Consider the following 17,943-nt stretch of genomic DNA (forward strand, 5'->3'; position numbering starts at 1 on the left):
GGTGTCCTGAGGGTGAGCCGCCCATGGTGAAGCTCCGGGCACTTAATAATGGAGCACCCAGGCCCCTGGCACAGGATGGGTGGCCCTTCTGTGCCCCCACTAAGTGTAACACCTTGTCCTCGGTTCTGGAGTCCAGCGGTGACCCCAGGACACACACCCTCTACTGGGCACGGAGCTCCCTCCCCAGCACCTGAGCACAGTGGGTGCACCAGACTACCCCACCAGGGTTCAGCCTGCTGCCACCAGTTATACCCAGGGCTGCTCTGGCCTCCTCCCCTGGGGCCTCGCCCCCCACTCCCAGCTCCCCTGCAATGCTTGGGTGCTGCATTGGCCGCCAGCCCACTGGGGTTGGGTTTTGAGAAAGGACATTTCACATGCTGACCTTCAGCTGCTCGCGGTGTATTCAGAGCCCTTGCAAGGGTGTGGTCTGCCCGTGGACATACAACTCCTGCTGCACACGCTCCTGTCCATTGTTGGGAGTTTTTAAAATAGTTCTGTGGCTGCTGTCTAGGCTGTGAGGGTGGCAGGCTGAGCCACAGCTAACCCACTTTGGCCAAGTCGAGAAAGCTGGCCATGTAGGCTGCGGGTCATCAGATGTTTATAAATCATTGAAAAGGGTGCAGGCACTGACCTAGATGCCAGGATGAGGGGAGCAAGCAGGTCTGCTTCCTGGCCTCAGGGAGCTTTTCTTGGCGGGGGTGGGGGTTGGGGGGGGGCAGTAAAATGAAACCAAAGGATCATTAGTGCAGGGAAGACAAGGCAAGTACAAGGTGGCATTGACTGAGGATGTGAGCTGCTTGGCCAGGGTGGCCAGGGAAGGCTCTGCAATGACGGGTGTTTGGCTACAGAATTGAGTGGGGAGAAGCAGGGAGCCACGTGAGGCTGGGGGTGAAGCGTCCCGGCAGGAGGGAGAGCAGGGGCAGAGGCCCTGAGATGGGAATTGGCTCGGTGGAATTGGGGAGCAGAGAGGGTCCTGAGGCTGCAGACCTGTGTGCATGGGGAGGGGGGTGGGTGCCTGGACTCTGTCCAGGGTAAGCCATGGACATTTCACACGCGCGGTCCGAGGCCACTGGCGGGCTTTAGGCGGAGGACTTGCCTCCCCTGCTGTCTGTGATGGAGAGCGCATCTGGTGGTCCAGGGCCAGCGGGCTCAGTGGGCGGCCTCTCTGGACAGAGGTCGAGGTGGCTGAGGCAATCGGGCAGCTGGTGCCCTGGGGGCCTGAAAGCCTGGAAGCCACCCAGTCTGTGTCTAAGCACCTGGGGCGAAGGCTTGGCCAAGGAGGAGGGAGGCTGGTTGTGGGGGAGGGGTTGGCGGGAGGAGGCTGTGCCCGTTTGGAGAGGCCTGTTGACATCCTGAGGTTGTGGAGTGGGCATGTCTGAGTCTGGAGCTGGGGGCAGTGGTCCCCCTCGGAGGCCCCCCAGGACCATGTTGTCCTCTCCTGGAGTGGGGCTCAATTTCTGCCTCTCGGTGTGGCGTCAGGCAAGACCCCAGTTCAAATCCAAATGTTGGTTTGGAGCCATCAGGGACCCAGGGTAGAGCCCAGCTGTGTGCCCACCGCTCTGGGCATGCTGACGGCTGGGCCTGGGGAGGTCCCTGGCCCTCTCCCCCTGTGCCCACGAGGATTTGTCCAGCAGCCACCTGCAGCCTGGCTCCCGACTCGTGCGCCACTTCCCAGAGCTCTCTCTGGCGGGTCCCAGTTCCCAGCCCTGGAGGGATGGTCATGGAGGGATGGTCGCGGAGGGACCGTGTGCTATTTCTGTGGCCAGCGCTGCTTTAATTTAGGAATAAATCAGCCAGCCATTCTTCCAGAATTTGACTTCTGATTGGAAGCTCTGACTCGTACTGGGATATTTCTGCACCAAATGAGTTTTTTTTTAAATTTTAAATTTTTGGAAGGGAAAGGCGTGATCGATGATATCATGACACATGTCAGCTGATGCTCATTAAAAGTCGTGTCTTGGGGGCTGCTTGAGGCAGCTGGAAGTGGTGCTGTGTTCCCTGGCCAGCTCAGGGTTGGGCCCGGCTCCCCGAGGCCAGGGACTCTCCAGACCCACGTGGCTCTGAGCTGCCCGGTTCTCCTGAAATCCTAATGACAACCAGCTGGGCCAACAGGCTTTTCCGGTGGCAAGTGACCAGACCTTTGGAAGCAAAAGGAGCATTTGTCAGCTCAGGAAACTGGGTGTCCAAGGCCAGGCGGCCTCGGGGGCTCCAGCTAGTGTCCCCTTGTGTGCCCCGGTCTTGGCTGGGTCACACTGCCCGTCTTTGACCCCATCACCGTGGCCTGGGAATGGGGGGAGCTGGGCGGCTAAGGCCCAGCTCATGGGCCAGCTCACCAGCCCCACAGGCCTGAGACCCCCAAAGAAAACCAGGGGTGCTGGCAGAAGATGGAGAGAGAGCGTGGGACATCGCCAACACCAGCAGGGTTCCAGCTGCACCCTCACAGTGTGGGGCCCTCCTGTGCTCACCTGACATGCACCTCGCACCGCGGGCTGGGGTCACCTATGGCAAGTCCAGGCAGAGTAGAAGGCTGGGAGTCACCTGCCAGGGGCCTGGGCATTTTTCCTGTCGCTTGTCCCTCACCCAGGTGTATCTGCCCGCCCCCATCACCGTAAGGACTGCTGTCTACTGGTAAGCTTAGCTGATGAAGGTGGTGGCTCCATTTGTGTTTTAAGGGACATGAATGATCCTCAGGCGTGGGACCAGGCCTGGCCTACAGCTGGCACTTGTAATATTTGTCAGGTGAATTCCTAATGTGTTCTATTCAGGCAACTGGTTTCTTTGGGGTGGGGGGGTGGGGATAATGACACAAGTGTTTCCTGAATACTGTCTCCAAGTGAGGAGTGAAGACCTTAAACGAGGCCAACCTCTTGGAACCGGCTCCCTCCTCTCCTCCCCCCCCTCCCCCCCACCCCCAGGTGACCATCGAGTGCAGGGTGCCCACCAGACTCCGGCACTGCGCTGGGTCTCAGGGGGCCGGTCAGCACTCTTTCCTGTAAGGACTTTAAAGAAATGGCATCTGAAAACAGGACGTCCTGTTCTGAAACGCATTGTTTCCATTCAGTGTGTCTTGGAGATTTATCTGGGTTAATAGAGTCTTGCTAATTGCTGTAGGATATTCCACTGTTGTGTTAGCCTTTCTGAGGCCGGTGGCCATGGGGGTCGTTCTCAGACCTGCTCCATGGGGCGGTGGGCCTACATGAGCATCACACACACACACACACACACACACACACACACACACACACACACACACACATACACACACATACACACACGAACACACACGAACACACACACACACACACTCACTCGCCTCCTGGGGCCTCTGTACCGCTCTCCGTGGGCGCTCAGCTGTTCCCAGCAGCAGCGGCCGAGGTGCCCTTCCCCCAGGTGCTGGAAGGTGCAGATTCTCACAGTGGCCGTCTTGCAGCAGAAAAGGGGACATTCCCTTGGTTTCTCCAGAGGCTTTTTCTGATGCTCACTGGCCGCTGGGACTTCACTCTCTCGCTTTGCCTGTTTCTGCCCGGTTGCTAGCCTCTTTCTGATTGGTTTATAGCCGCTTGTGTGTCCTGGACACTCACCCGGCTGCTGCTGCTGGTCTCTCTGGGCTTGCCTTTTGACTTGGTTTGCAGAGTCTTTGGTTGGAAGACAGTTTTTTGTTTTGGTTTCTAATATCACGGACATGCAGCATGACGGTGCTTCCGGGTGTGCAGTACAGTGACCTGACGTGTGTGCTTATTGCGAAGTGACCACCTCAGTGCGTCCAGCTAACACCCGTCACTCCAGAGGCACAGCTGTTTTTCTTGTGGTGAGAAGTTTAAGATCTACTCTCTCAGCGACTTTCAAATATGCAAAACAGCGCCATTCACCGTAGTCATGTGCTGTGCGCTACCCCCCAGGTTTTCACTTCCGACGCAGTAAAATGTATCATGTTTTTCTTTATCTTTTTGTGTCTCTAATCAACCTTTTCTGGCACCTTCTCCCAGTCTGCCCAGGATGGCCTGGCCTTAGCTCTGGGCATCCATATCCCAAGGACCCCTGTGTCCACATCAGAAATGTCCAAACTAGAGAATTTTTGTGAGTTTGTTTAAGCCAGACTGATGACAATTGCAGGGAAGCAAAATCTCAGTGGACTGAGAACATGCTCTGGAGCCTGGCAGTTTGCAGCATATTTTATACATTAGCATCAAAGGGAGAGTCCTGAGGGGGGTGCACGACACCCCGGGTGGGGAAGGTTAAGGAGGCGGGAGAGCAAAGCGGGGAACCCCTTAGGTTAGATGAAAAGCAAGAGGGAGAGACACGCCTCTTTTACGCTGAAGGGCTCAGGGCAGTTCACATGGAGGGCGCCCGGAGAGGGTGCTCCCGAAACAGGAGAGCATGGCCCTGTGGCCCCTGTGCTGTGCGGGGTGAGCCCTGAGGGCTCTGGAAAGGACTTTACCTTGACATCGTAAAGGTCTGTTCTCTGAGATGCAGGCAGACAAGAGCCAGGCTCTCTTTCGGTAAAGACTGGCCTTTGTCAGGGGAGCTGCAGGCCTGGGACAGGCCGGCTCCGGGTGGGGGATGCGTGTGCAGACCATCCCACGGGGCCTTCGGTCCTGAGTGCCCAGGGCCCGCCCTGCTGGCCTCCCGGAGCTTGTCAGGGTTAGTGTGTGGCCCTCTGTCGCCCACACCTGAGTCCCGGGCAAACCAGGATGTTTGGTAGTAGCATCCACCCATGCTCCCTGGTAAGGAGCTTACAGCTCTTTTCTTTACGTTTCCTTTCAAACCCACTGTAATTTGCTTCCCAGGACAGTATGCGAATGCAGGGCTTCCATGGGAAGCCCGGTGCACAATTTATGCCGACACCGCTTGCCTCCCGGGGTCTGGAATCTGGGGATGTGCCAGACAGCGGGTGCCCGCAGGCCCTGCCCAGGTGCACACCCTGGGTGCCAGGTCTCTGTCGTGCCTGCGGGAGACAGCACTCCTCATGGCCTCACACCCGGCGCATCTGTTGCATCCCGGGCGTCGTGCGACTCCCGTGGGAGGAGACGAGGCTTCCCGCTGCCCCAGACTTCACCCCGCGCACCAGCCACCCTCGTGTCCCTTCATTGTTATCAGTCACAGTGTGAGTATGACTGTGTCTGACCTGGGCGTCCTTCCTGGGACCCCTGAACCGGAGGACTCGGGGACCCCTGCACAACTCGTCTGCTTACTGGCCTGTTAGTGTTGCTGCAGATATGCGCACACATGTGGCCCAGGGCCTGGCACATAGTAGGTGCTTTGTCAATCTCTCGGCCTTGCTGAGAGCACGAGCAGCAGGTCTGTGGTGGAGGCCCTTCCTCCTGCCCCCTCGGCCCCCCATCCCCCCGTGTGGAAACAGTGGAGCCACCCCCAGGCGCACAGGAGTGTCTTCCCTCCGGCGCGGCTGTTGCTCGAAGAGTCTGTGGCTTCTCCCCAAAGGCCCAGCGTTTAGCACCAGAACCCCAGATCCAGCCTCACTTCCCCTCTTGAATAGCAGGAAGCGGGCTCTGGAGGCGCCCGCAGCCCCCTGGAAGCACATCACACGTCCATGCAGTTTGGAACGACTTGCACACGTGTGAACACTGCGACTCCAGGTGGGTGCTGGAGCCGCCTGCAGCCTTTGCTCCCCTGGGCGCCTGGCAGTCAGCGCACCCTCCCCGCCCGGCTCTCCGTCTGTCAGTGGCGTCCCTGTTGGACTCCTCCTGCCACTGGGGTGGCCCTGGCGGGCGACAGGCGTGTGAATGGTGGGTTTCCCAGGGGGAAGGACTAAGAAGAGACTGTGCCCTCCATGAGGTCTCTCCTGCGCGTTAGGGGCTGCAGGTCTGCACGCCTGCGTGTCCACGCAGCGGTCTGACCAAGTGTGAGCCGCCGTCGGTGACTAAGTCCCTGTAAGCACCACCCCGCACGCACTCCGGTGGGAGGACCCTGGCGCAGTAGAGGCGGGCTGCAAACTTCAGTTTCTACTTTTATTTTAGTGGCTTTGCTGTCTGTGCTTTATCCTATAATCCACTAATATTCATCGTAAATTAACTCCATTTATTTATTTATTTATTTATTATTTATTTGTTTATTTATTTATTTATTTTTGCCTCTTGGTTAAACATTGGGGAAGTAAAAAATAAAGGAGCGGGTCCTCTCATTTGTTGGTGGGAGTGATTTCAGATGTGGAGAACTGTGGCCATGAGTGACAGTACAGAGTAGTTCAGTTGTCATTGGCGCTGGGTGTGCGTGGGGGTCACCTAATGGGGCCGTTGAGGAGCCACCAGAGGTCTCTGTGGGGACAGTGGTGGTCACAGGAGCCGGTGATGGACACGGACGAGCCTGGCCTTGGTCTGCTCCTTCCCCTGCTCAGCTGCATGTGAGGTGTGAGCCCATTGTGCAGATGAGAAAACGGAGGCACAGAGAGCTGGACTGACTTGCCCAAGGCCACGCAGCTGGGGCCTGAATTTGACCCTGGGCTGAGCCTGGATTCTTAGTCGTTTTATTCTCCTGTCTCCCATAAAACTCAATTCCGTTCTCTACCTTTTGTTCTGGAAGGCAGTGACGTTCTTAGTGCCTAATTCAGGGACCCAATTGGACGCCCCCGGTTTGGCTCCCTGGGAGCTGCCTGCCTTGGAAATGAGGAGGCTGGCGGCAGAAAGCAGCCCGTCCTGCCGTTGGGATGCCACGGCCCACCCATCTTCCCCTTCGCTTTGTGGGTCCTGTGATTCCGCAGGGCCATCTGGTCCCCAGAATGGCTTCCCCACCCTCAGCCAGCCCCCTGAGCAAAGCATTCACAGCAGGCCCCGGGGTAGTGTCTGGCCTAGCGAAGGGCCAGGAGTCCTGGGGGGTCAGAGTTCTGCTGGCCACACTGTGGGTGAGCGGACCAGCTGGGTCTGCCCCCAGCAAGCCGCTCGGTACACACGGGGTGACGCCACTGTGATGTGACCTCTTTGCATCAGCTGCACAAGTTCGTGGGGCTGGGACAGCTGAGTCCTGCTGCGAGGAATCCTGACACTAACACGGAAACCTCCCTCAAACTTATAGAGCACGTGAACCAGTTGGTAATCGTCTGAATTTCAACAGTTATCGTGTGCAGGAATTTTTCCTTGATTGCAGGTTAGCTGCGGGGTACCTTTGAATTAGGAGATGCTGAGTACAGTTACAACATATCCAGGTTCCGTCCACTGCTCTGTGTTCCCACTGCCCTGCCCTGGGCCAGGCTGCCTCCCTCCATCTCCTTCTTGAATACAGCACCCCATGTGCCCCCTTGTCTCCCAGTCCCTCCTTGCCACCCTCCGCTGTATTCTACTCCCCATGGACACAGAACCTTCCGAGAGAGAAGGTAAATCCACTCTCTCTCCTGGCTGGAAATGCTCCTGGGTTTTCCATTCCTCCTAGGATAGCTCCACCCTCCGTCCCATGGTTCATGAGGCCCTTTGAGTTCTGGGGCCTGCACCCCACCCTTACTGCATGCTGCTCTCCCTGTCTTAGCTCCTCAAAGTGCCCAGTGCTTGCTCACCCCAGGGCCTTTGCACGTGCTGTTGTCTGAGTACCAGGGCTCCTCCCCCTGTGGAATGACTGGCACATACTCTGTGCTCAATGCACTAGTATACTCGCTGAACACTGAACCAATGAATCAATGAAGGAGTGAGCCCATCAGTCAGACCCAAAGCAGGGCTTGAAGCTCTCCAGGACGTGTCTCTGGGATCAAGCCTGGTGGATCCATGTGGTCTTCAGGCCCGTGCCTTTCCTGACGAAGGCCAGCTTCTCAGCTTTGCTGAGAGTTAAGGTTCTGGCAGGAACCGAAACCACCCCGCGTGGATCTCTGTACCTTCACTCCCTCCCGACAGCCCTCTGGGGCCCACTTCCCTAAAATCCTAGGGCTGCGTTTCATACCACAGCCTGAGTGAACATGGGTCCCCCAAGTAGTCCTTGAAGAGAGCCAGGAGGGCCAGGGGTTCCGAATGCTGCAGTGTTAGATGCCAGAAGTGATTTCTGTTGCACCCCACGTCCCTGGACTAGTAACAGACACGAATATTAACTGGAATCCCTGGCACTGCTATCATATACAGAACAGAGACTGGCAAAGGTGCCAGAATCTAACTGCCAAAATCATGCTGCCCCAATACAGAACCCCAGTAGATGTACCAGCTGCAAAGTGCACGGCGGCTTAAGGAATCGTGGGCCCCAAAAGAGACCGCAGCCTCTGTGAAAGTCTGGACGCAGCCGTCGTTATTTATCGTTCTCAACAAGTGGACACTGGAGTTATCGCTGCAGCCCCAGGACTTATGACTTATTTTGAAAGTACTGCCTGTAAACTGAGCCTGATGGGTTTTCTGTGATTTATGGAACAGTCGCGACGCTGCAAACATGCAGGGCCCGCTGAGTCTGTGACAGGGCCTGGTGGCATTAACCCCCTCCGGGAGTCCGTAAGTCTGGCTCTGCCGTCTCCCGTGGGAAAAGAGACATCCCTTTAAAATATAAATCCAATAAACATATCAAAATGCCCACATTGCATTGGAGAAAGGGCTTGGGTTGCACAGGCCATTTTGAAACATGAATTATCCTCTTTGAAAGCGGGCTCCGGCATGAGCAGCGCTGTCCCCACGGATCGCACGTTGGCCCTTTCATTCAGTCGGAGCATTCGGAGTGTGGAAGGCTGCGGGACCTCCTTGTCCTGCGGAGCAGAGGCATTGCCTGTGGGAGGCGATGGCCCCGTCCTGGGCCCAGCCCTTCCTCTCTCCTGGAGGCAACGCGCCCTCGGTCCAGGACAGAGCTGCCCAGACCCTGCCGCCACTTTCATGCTAACCTGAGCCTGTGGGGGGCAGAGGGAACGCGGTGGTGTCTGTGACTGCTGGGCGCTCATTATGTCATGCTGCAGCGTACCCACTCGCCCAGGAAGTAGGGAGTTTCAGTGATGTTCGAATACACAGATTCATGTCATTCAGAAAAGCTGCTTGTACCATTTCCTAGTGTGGCTATCCTGTGGGCCAGCCATTGGGGTTAGGTTGTTTTCACTGTATCTGCCTTATTCACACCCCCTGTGTGCTGGGGTCTTTCGCAGGTAAGATCCTCGGTAAGCCGCAAACATGCAGTCATCCTTCAATGCCACCACTGCCGTCTCCTGCTCCTCCCCCTCATCATCATCAAGTCAGTGACTTTTAGGGGGATCCAAACAGGCACGAGGCTGCCGGATCTGCCACGTAGGATGTTTTTGATGCAGTAGCATCCCGAGCTGCGGAGCAGAGGGCCTGGCGGACCTGGGCGGACCTGGGCGGACCTGGGCGGACCTGGGCGAACCTGGGGGGACCTGGGCGGACCTGGGCGGACCTGGGCGGACCTGGGGGGACCTGGGAGGACCTTGTCCCTGCTGCTGGGGCAAGTAAGGACTTTGCCTCTGACTTGCAGAACGTGAATCTAATAGTACCTACCACGTGTGGTTAATTTTTAGCATTAGTCGTATTAATAATTACAAAGTTCTTAGAACAGTGTTTGACACATGATGAGAGCTACATGTCAAGTAAATGAATACCCAACCAACTCAGACTTAAGCTGTAGGATGTTTGCTCCTGTTACAGGAAATCTGCAAGGACTCGTTCAGGTGTCCGTCCTCAGTTGCTGGCATTCCATCCTTACGAGTGTCACTGCAGCCACATGGTGCGGGCTACAGCTTCAGACCCCATAGGACACTCAAAGGCAGGAAGCATGCAGCCTGGTGGCCGCGGTGGGCGCAGTTTCTCCCGTGGCCAGCAGAGGGCGCGGCTCCCTCCCTTATCACCTACTCAGTGGGCGTGGCTTTGTCTTCACTCCTGTCTCTCTGACCTGGAATGGGTTTTGCCCTCTTATCCAACTCACTTGGTTTCCCTAGGAGCGTGGACAGCGACGCTGGCCTGAGCAGTTCTTTATTTATTTATTTTTTTGAGTTTGCTGGTTTAATTCTGTTTCTGTTGACGCATGAGGAGAAGCCACATGGCCTGTGGTCTAGGGGGCAGGAGGCAGCCAGCCTCCTCGGTGCCTCTGAGCCATTGGAGGTGACTTGGGCCCTGGGGACCCAGCCCTCACTGCTGCAGCAGGGATGCCAGGGACAAGACACCGCGTGTGCGTTCACTCATTCAGTTAGCAAGTCCTTGTTTTCTGGGACAAACACCCCTGGCATCCGACACCCAGTGCCAGGCTCTCGGCTCCGGCTCTCCCAGGGTCCTAGGCGAGAAGGAAGTCTCTAGCAGAACAAGAGCCAGCATCGCTATAACCCTCCAGGTCCTGTCATTGCAGCTCACGTCCGCGGTCGCCTGGTGCAGGGCCCACCGTGTGCCTCGGGTGCCCCTTAGTGTGTCTGGTTGGAGGGCGGTGGGCCTTCTGCAGCTGGAGCTGAAGCCCCGCAGGAGGGTCTGTGAGAGCCACCACCATGCGGCTCAGCACTTGACCCCGAATGGCCGTCATGGAATGGCCAGGCAGGGGCGACCATGCTCTTTCCAAGATGAGGAATCGGAGGCCCAGAGAGGGGCCACCAGCCTGCAGCTGGTACCGGCGGCTCTGTGGGACCAGAGCCCGTGCCCTTTCCGTCATCCCCCCAGAAAGTGTCCATGACTCTAGGTGGGTGTGGCCCCCAGACAGCCGGCTTATCCGCATCACGTCTAATGCCAGGTGTCCAAATGGGCCCTCCTCTTCTGCCCCATCCCCCCTTCTCTGATCCTCCCATCCCACTGTAAGTATCAGACTTGATGGTTACTTCCCCCCCCCCTTATCCAGGCAAACATCAAAAAGCAAAAGTGTGGGAGTCCCTTTCACTTGGCTAATGTTTCAGGGCCCATCCCTGTCGTGGCAGGTGTTGGGGTTTTGTGGCTGAGCGAGGTTACCGTGAACAGGTGGCTTGACCACATTTTATTTATCTACGTACTGGTTGATGGGCGTTGGTTTCTGTTTCGGGACCATTATGAAGCCGGGCTGGCCCATAGGGTTTCCAGAGTGTGCTTCCCCATCAGGAGGGACAGTGATGACATTCACAAAGGCCCCTTGAGGGTCCTCTAGGCTGGGCTCTCCTCCAGAGAACTGTCCTCCACCAGCTGTTCCCAGGCTCGGGGTCCTGGTCGTGGTGGGTGACTTTATGGGCCAAATTCACCAGGAGACTTTATTTTCTATTGAACAGTAGGCATGGGGGCCCCCTGTTTGTTTTAATCTAAAACTTTTTATTACAGAACATTTCAAAACCCAAGAAAAATATGACCAGCCCCGTACCAAGCTGTAACAAATCACAGTACTTCATTACAGTATATATTTTAAGAAGTAAGCTTTGTGGTCGCTTGTCCTCTGCCTCCTCGCTATCCATAGTCCTGGGCAACCCCGAGTCCTGGCCTTCTGTGCCTTTCAGCCCCGCCCCGAGATGGGGGCTGGGAATGGAGGCTGCGCTAGACCACCTGAGTGACAGCCGTGATTTTAGGCAGAGCCCAGACAAGGCAACACAGAGCACTGGCTCCCGCAGAAAAGCCCCCTGGAAACACAAAGGAGAACGCTCTGCGTGGTGCCTGGATGGCAGGACTCCCCTCCCACCCGCTCACCGTCCTTTCTAACAAGGCAGAGCCCAGAGGGACTCCCCCAGTCTGCACCACAGTCGTGGTCCTTCCCGTCGACAACAGGGGGCTGCATTTCTGTTGCTGGTGGTGGTTTCTTTTAAAACACTTTTAAGTGCAAAGAGTTAGTTTAAAGAAAATTCTCAAGTCAAGGGCAGTGCAAGTGGGAGGAGGGAAGGCCAAGAAGCTGCGGGTGAGTGAGTGGCAGAGGGCAGGAGGCCATGGTGCCCCTTCCTTCTCTCCTCCTCCTGCAGGTGCCCTGGGCTGCCCTCCCCACCCGCCTGGGGACCTGCCTCCTCACCTGCTGCTGGCTGGGCAGCCAACAGCCTCCTCATATTGCTGGGGGGCTGGTAACGTGAGGTGGGGGTTCTGAGACTTGCCTGGGGGCCAGGTCTCAGCATGGCTGTGGAGCTCTGGGCCAGGGGCTGCCCAAGGACCCGTGGGGACAGACCCCGGGCAGACAGTATCCCTGCCCCGTCACATCCTGGCTGGGACCTGGGCAGGTGTCCTCAGCTCTCAGGTGGGGACAACAGCCACTCACCTCCCAGGGCCCTGTGAGGGGGTGTCACATGGGGCTGAAGCGCTCGGCCCACGCCAACCATCAGCCTCTAATGTGCATAAAGAATGGAGGACAGGCCCTGCTAGTTTCTCTGTCTCACTGTACTCATTGTCAACTGTCATGAAATGTTTTGAAGGCATCTCTTGGTGGTTGCACCCTTCCCGGCTCCTCTCCTCCTGGAGCCCCCTGGGGTCTCTGCATTTGTTCACTGGGGATCCCCATGCCTGGGTGGTGCCCAGCGGCAGGAGGCTCGGTGCACATTTTGGCTGTCTGACTTGACTGACTGACTGACTGAGCGCTTTCTCTGGGCACCTGCTGCAGAGCTCAACCCTCTGGACCGCCCATGTTACTCCCCACAGCCTGTGCTTCTCAGGCCCTTGGTTGGGTTCCCTCTGACACTCCAGGCTGCTCCCTCCAGGCCATGCCCCTCCTCTCGGATGCTGGCCAGATAGGAAGGAGCCACCCGGGAAGGAGCCATTCCTGTCCCCTGGGCATTTGAGGGGCTGAAACAGGACCGCTGCACACACCTCAGCACACAGCTCAGCACACAGCTCAGCACACAGCTCAGCACACAGCTGGGCCGGCCTCGTCCCCACACCACCCTCTGGAATGCCAGCCTTGCCCGTCAGCACCTGGGAGGGCGCCTCTGTAAGAGGCAGCCCGGGGTGTCACCCCCTTGCCTGGCCCTCCCCTTCCTCGAGGGCGCTGGGGAAGCCTCCCTGGAAGCACCGGTGCCCACCCCCCCCCCCCCCCCCCCACACACACACCTCTCCCAGGCCAGGGCCCAGGGCCTGGAGGATGACAGCTTCAGGCAGCCATGAGTCAGTCAAGTTCAAAATGGGCCGTGGGGAGGGGCTGGGGTGGGCGGGGATGAGGCCGGGTGGGGCGCTCCCCCCCCCTCCCCCCGTGGAGCCTGGGCCCCGGGAACCAATGGCCTTCAAATCCCAGGACACCAGCTGCCGGAGCTGCTGGGGAGATTGGCCCTGCCTCCAGGGGAGGCGCCCTCAGGTCTCCTCCCTCCGGTAGGGGGTGGAGGAGGGAGGGGGACCTGGGAGCTCTCTGGGTTCTAGAGCCGCTGGGGTGTGAGGGGCGGTCCCTAACTCAGGACCCAGCCCCGCCTCCCCAGGGCAGCGGCTTGCAGTCCAGGTATTTGAGACCCCTCCCCACACCTCGCTCCTTCTCACTCCCCTCTCTTGTGACGTCATGCTCCTCTCGCGCGGCATGATGGGAGAATCCTAATGTTTTCCAACAGATGCTCCAAGAACAGCTTTCAGATTAAAGCAATTGCAATAGCAAAGATTCTTCATTTTTCCTTTTTTACTGGGGGGTGGGGTGGGGTGGGGTGGGGGGAGGGAGCGCCCTTAGAAATTCTGGACATCACCCCCGGCCCCAAGCACGCACGAAACACTGACAAGAAAAAGTTTTTATTTCCTGGTTCAACTTTTTTTTTTTTCCTGGAATACAGACTGAAGAATGGGAATAAACACGAATAAATAACAGCGCGAGGCCGCGCGCAGGGATGCGCTTGGCTGCGGCCGCGAGGCTATTGTCTCGTGGCCCCGGCGCGGTCCTCCGGCTCCTTCCCTCCCCGGGGCCTTTTTCCTTTTGCTTTTTACAAAGACGCCCCCTCCGGCCCCCTCGGCAGTGACCTTGGCCGCCTCGGATGCTCTGACTCCACGCGGCTCCCTCCAACTTGCCCTGCGCCCGGGCCATGGCTGCGTCCGAGGACGCGAGCAGCTGCCTCGGGTCGCGGGGCCGCTCGCAGAGTGACCCCAGCGTCCTCGCTGACACCGCGGCCGCCGCCGCCGACGCCGGGGAGAACCCAGGTAACGCGCGGGCGGGGCCGGGTGGATGGGGAGGCCTGGGCAGCGGTGCGGAGCGCACGTCCCCGGCACTGCTCCGCGCCCCGCCTGCATTTGGGGAGCCCCTGCGGGACCGGGGGCCCAGGCTCCGCAATTCGCATCCCCCTGTCACGCGGCTGGGGCGCCGCCGAGCCCTTTGTCCAAGGAGCGGTTTCGCAGGGAGAGCGCGGTGCTCCGTCGGCCTCCTGCAGGCTGGTGGGGGCGTGGGCCCTCCGCGGGGCTGCCCTTCCCGGGGGCTGGCCTGGGGAACCCGCAGACCGGTGCCGACTCCGCCGCCTGCACGGGCGCTGCCCCTCCCCCGCCCCCGCCCCGGTGGCCGGCGGCCCCGCCCTGGCAGGCCGGCTCCTGGGCCGCGCGGAGGGGCTTCCTCGGGACGCCCGGCTATGGAGCGGCCGGCGCACCTGGGCGCTGCCCACCTCCGGCAGGTGTGCGCCCAGAGCGGCCAGCAGGCGATGAAGGGGCGCGAGCGCCAGCACAGAGCCCGGCTCAGTAAATTACATGGACTTCGTCCACTCCCACCCCGGGCAGCCTCGATTGTGTAGGTGATAAATCCGGCCACAAAGGCGGCTGTGTGTCTTGATTGATTACTTTCCAGAGAGGAAGAAAGGCCTAATAAAGCAGGAGGGGGGTGGGCTCTGCGCGCCTGGTCGCCATGGAGACGCAGGAAGCAAAGTGATCATTAAAACCTTTCTCCACCAGAAGGCAATTTTCACTTCACAGGCAGAAGTCTGAGCTTCTGAAGCGCAGGCTCAAAAAAGAACCAGACTGGTGCTCTGGACCCACACAGGACCCAGCTCCCCTCAGACCAGTGCCATCCTTCCGAGATGCTGTTTTGACAATAGTTGTCCTCGCCTTCCCTTGAGGGGGCTTCTCTCTAAATGCGCTGACCCCAGATGGGGACTCCATCGCCATACAGGGTGGGCATCCAAGTCAAGCCCATCCCTGGGGCTGGGCGGGCCTGGCTCTGGGGGGCAGTCCCTCCACTGGAACAGAGGGGCTTCCCTGTCTGACCGCAAAGAAAGACCCATTAAAGGCAGCTCTGTGGGCACCAGAGCCCGATTTGAAATTTTAAGCAATAAACCCATTCAAGGCTTGTGCCATTTCTTTGTTAGGACTACTGACACTGTATCATTCAGTCAAACTAGGTGCCGGCCAGAGGAAATCCCTGGCTTTTCTCTGTCTGGGAGGCCAGCTCATTCCCTTGGTCGGAGTTTCAAGCAGAGGCTGCCACAGCAGACCCTGAAGGCTTAATTGAGGCTTTGATGAGGAATCGGGGATTAAGCCCTCGGCGCCCCAGTTGGGTTGGTGTTTCTCTTTGGCCGAAGCAGAGCCACGATCGTTCCAATTATGGAAGTCGGGTGGCTCATCACGAGAGAATCCTTCCCGGCTCCTTTGTCTCCCTGGCAGCCAGAGGAAGCAAACTTGAAAAGGAAAAGATGGAGGGTTTGGCTTTTTGACTGTCTGAGGGGATGCCTCTGTCCGTGGGAATGGAGGGCTCACGGTAGAGCCAGGCAGGTCGCTGGTGCCTGTCCACCAGGAGAGAGGCCGAAGGGGCTTGGGTGCGCTTGGTCAGATGATGCTGGGGTAGAGAGAAACCCCTGAGTCCATCTCTGGGTAGTGGCCAACCTGGGACCCAGAGAGCGGAGTCTGAGGTGTCAGTCAGAGGTCTGTGTGACTCTGGGAGTGGTGGGACCTTCCTCAACAGCAGCCAGCAACGCGGTTCTCATGGACTGTGTTAAGCAGAGGGGTTCTGGCAGAAAGGGAGTCAGAATCTTCAAGTTGGAAGCAACCTGGATGCTTAAAGCAGGAGAGGTGGACGAGGGGAGGGAGCGTTTCCTACGACCGCCTTGCCTGGTTGGCTTGGCATGTGCTTGCATACCCCTTTGGATGGGGGACTCACTTCCTTCCGAGGCACTGCATGCTTCTCTTTGGGCATCTAGTTCAAGGTTCTTTTTCAGATGGCTCGGAAGAGTCTGCTGCCCAACGGCCCCGAGGGGACCCTCTCCTGCTGTGTGTTCCTGGGGCTTTCAGACTCTCTCAGAGAGTCTGGTGTTTGGGGCCAATTATGGCACCACCCTGAGTCATTTTGTCACCCAGCCCCTCACCCTGCTCTCCCTGTGGGATCTCTTTACCTGTCCACCTGCTGCTCTAAAGGGCTACTCCTGGAAACTGAAGCTGGTGCGCCCGCTGGGCACTCACCTGGCACCAAGTCAAGTCACACTTGACTTGGGAATCTGATGATTTTCTATTTTATAAACCAGCCCGCAGTGGCACTTATCCGTGCCCCGGATGCATTTTAGTGCATTGATATTTCTTAGTAAAAACTCAGAACACTGTCGGGGTGAGCTGTGGCACCCCTTTCTCTCTCCAGGGGCAATGCCTGGGACGCAAGGAACAGACAGTCCTGCTCTGCACCTTTCGCAGGTGAGAGCTACCTGTTCTGGGAAAAGGCATTTCATGAACCTTAGGCTCGAGTGCAGGTACGCGAGACTCTTCAGCTGGAGAGTCTGCTCCCCTCTGGATGGCAGAGCTCACACCACATGCCACTTCTCCCCCTTCCTCTCTCGTTCAATAGCCGCATGTGGCCCAAGGAATGTGCTTTCGCAGTTTAGCTGTTAGACATTGGCATTGTGTTTAGTTTTACCCACAACAAGCAACAAGGTGGCAGCTACCCAGGTGAGCTTGCTTGTGCTGACCTGTGAGCTTCCTCCAGGGCAGATCCCGGCTGGTGGGATGTCTGGGTCACAGGGACCCATGTGTTTTATTTCTGTGATACTGCATCCTCCTGGAAAAGGTACCATTGAGGCTCCTTCCAGAATCTCAGAGGGCGCTCTCTCCAGAGCCTCGCCAACACCTGAGATCAGTGATCCAGTTTTTCTTGCTCAAAGAGTGACACGTGCTGTCTCACTGTGGAAATGTGTGGCTCCTCGATCGCTGGTGAGCCGGAGCATACCTTGTGGCCGTGTTGTTATTAGTGCACGCAATCTCTCAGTGGCCGCAGACGGAGCGGCAGGCGGGAGAGATGTCGCCGAGGGCCAACCCTTCACCCTGCGTCACTGCCCCATTAAGGCCTGTCTGCCTCTCTACAGGCTCCTCTCCGTAACCCTCACTAGTACTCTGCTCCCACACCACAGGTCTTCTCTCCAAGGTAGCGTGTCACAAAGGTAAGCAGCGTCCCACACCCTCTGCTGCTTCAGAGTGGGCATTGCTTCCTCTCCCCGCGTGTTCCCAGCCCTGGGAAGGCGGTCTGCGCCTTCACAGCCTGTGGCCTGCCCTGGCCGGGGTCCAGCACAGAGAGGGCGGTCTGTGACCTCCTTCTTGTCCAATCCCCTGCCATCTCCTCAGCCTCCTCCGTCTTGTCCCCTCACTGCCTGGCCCCTGGCTTTGGCCCACTGCTCTCTCCTGCTCCCTGCCTAACCAGTGCCTGGCCCTCCACTGCCAGCTCCCTCCCCGGGTGTCTCCTTGGTTCCAGATGCCGGGACCAGAGACTGGGCCAGGGGTCACCTGAGACAGGGTTCAAAACATTTCTGGGTGGCCTTCGATTTGCCTTTTTAAAGATTCTACTCAGGAGGGTCTGATGTACAAGCAGGTGGGGGAACCTCGATCTTGGTCCAGGCAGGGTCTTCACCTCGGCACCGGATGCATTTGGGGTGTCAGCAGCTTCCGTGGCATCTATCCACTACATGATGGTAGCACCCTAGCCCCTAGTTGTGACAACCAAAAATGTTATCAGACATTGCAAGTGTCCCCTGGGGCTGACTCATTCATGGTCAAACCTGAGTGCGTATCAGAATCACCTGCAAGGCTCGGCGGCCATGCCCAGTGTCCTGACCCAACTTGTCCAGGGTGAAGGGGGGTGGGCGTCTGATAATGTGCATTTCCAACAAGTCACCAGGTGATGCCGCAGGGGCTGGACAGGTGACCACACAGAGCCCACAGCTATGGTCTTGGACTCTATGACAATTTCTGTGTC

General features: G+C 58.0%; 1 protein-coding gene across 2 annotated transcripts in view; it reads left to right on the top strand.

The window, feature by feature from the left end:
- The window catches only part of PHACTR3 (phosphatase and actin regulator 3), a 151,955-nt gene that overhangs the window by 1,147 nt on the left and 132,865 nt on the right, over positions 1 to 17,943 (top strand). The window contains exon 1 of one of the 2 annotated variants that reach the window (XM_036323413.1): positions 13,473 to 13,934. The exons of the other annotated variant lie outside the window; for it this stretch is intronic. Within the exon in view, the coding sequence (XP_036179306.1) occupies positions 13,820 to 13,934 (115 nt within the window). The 5' untranslated portion in view covers positions 13,473 to 13,819. Of the gene's footprint in view, positions 1 to 13,472; positions 13,935 to 17,943 lie in introns of those variants that run through there. 2 annotated transcript variants of the gene reach the window in all.

The sequence above is a fragment of the Myotis myotis genome, unplaced genomic scaffold (genome assembly GCF_014108235.1).
Source record: "Myotis myotis isolate mMyoMyo1 unplaced genomic scaffold, mMyoMyo1.p scaffold_m19_p_9, whole genome shotgun sequence".
NCBI lineage: Eukaryota > Metazoa > Chordata > Mammalia > Chiroptera > Vespertilionidae > Myotis > Myotis myotis.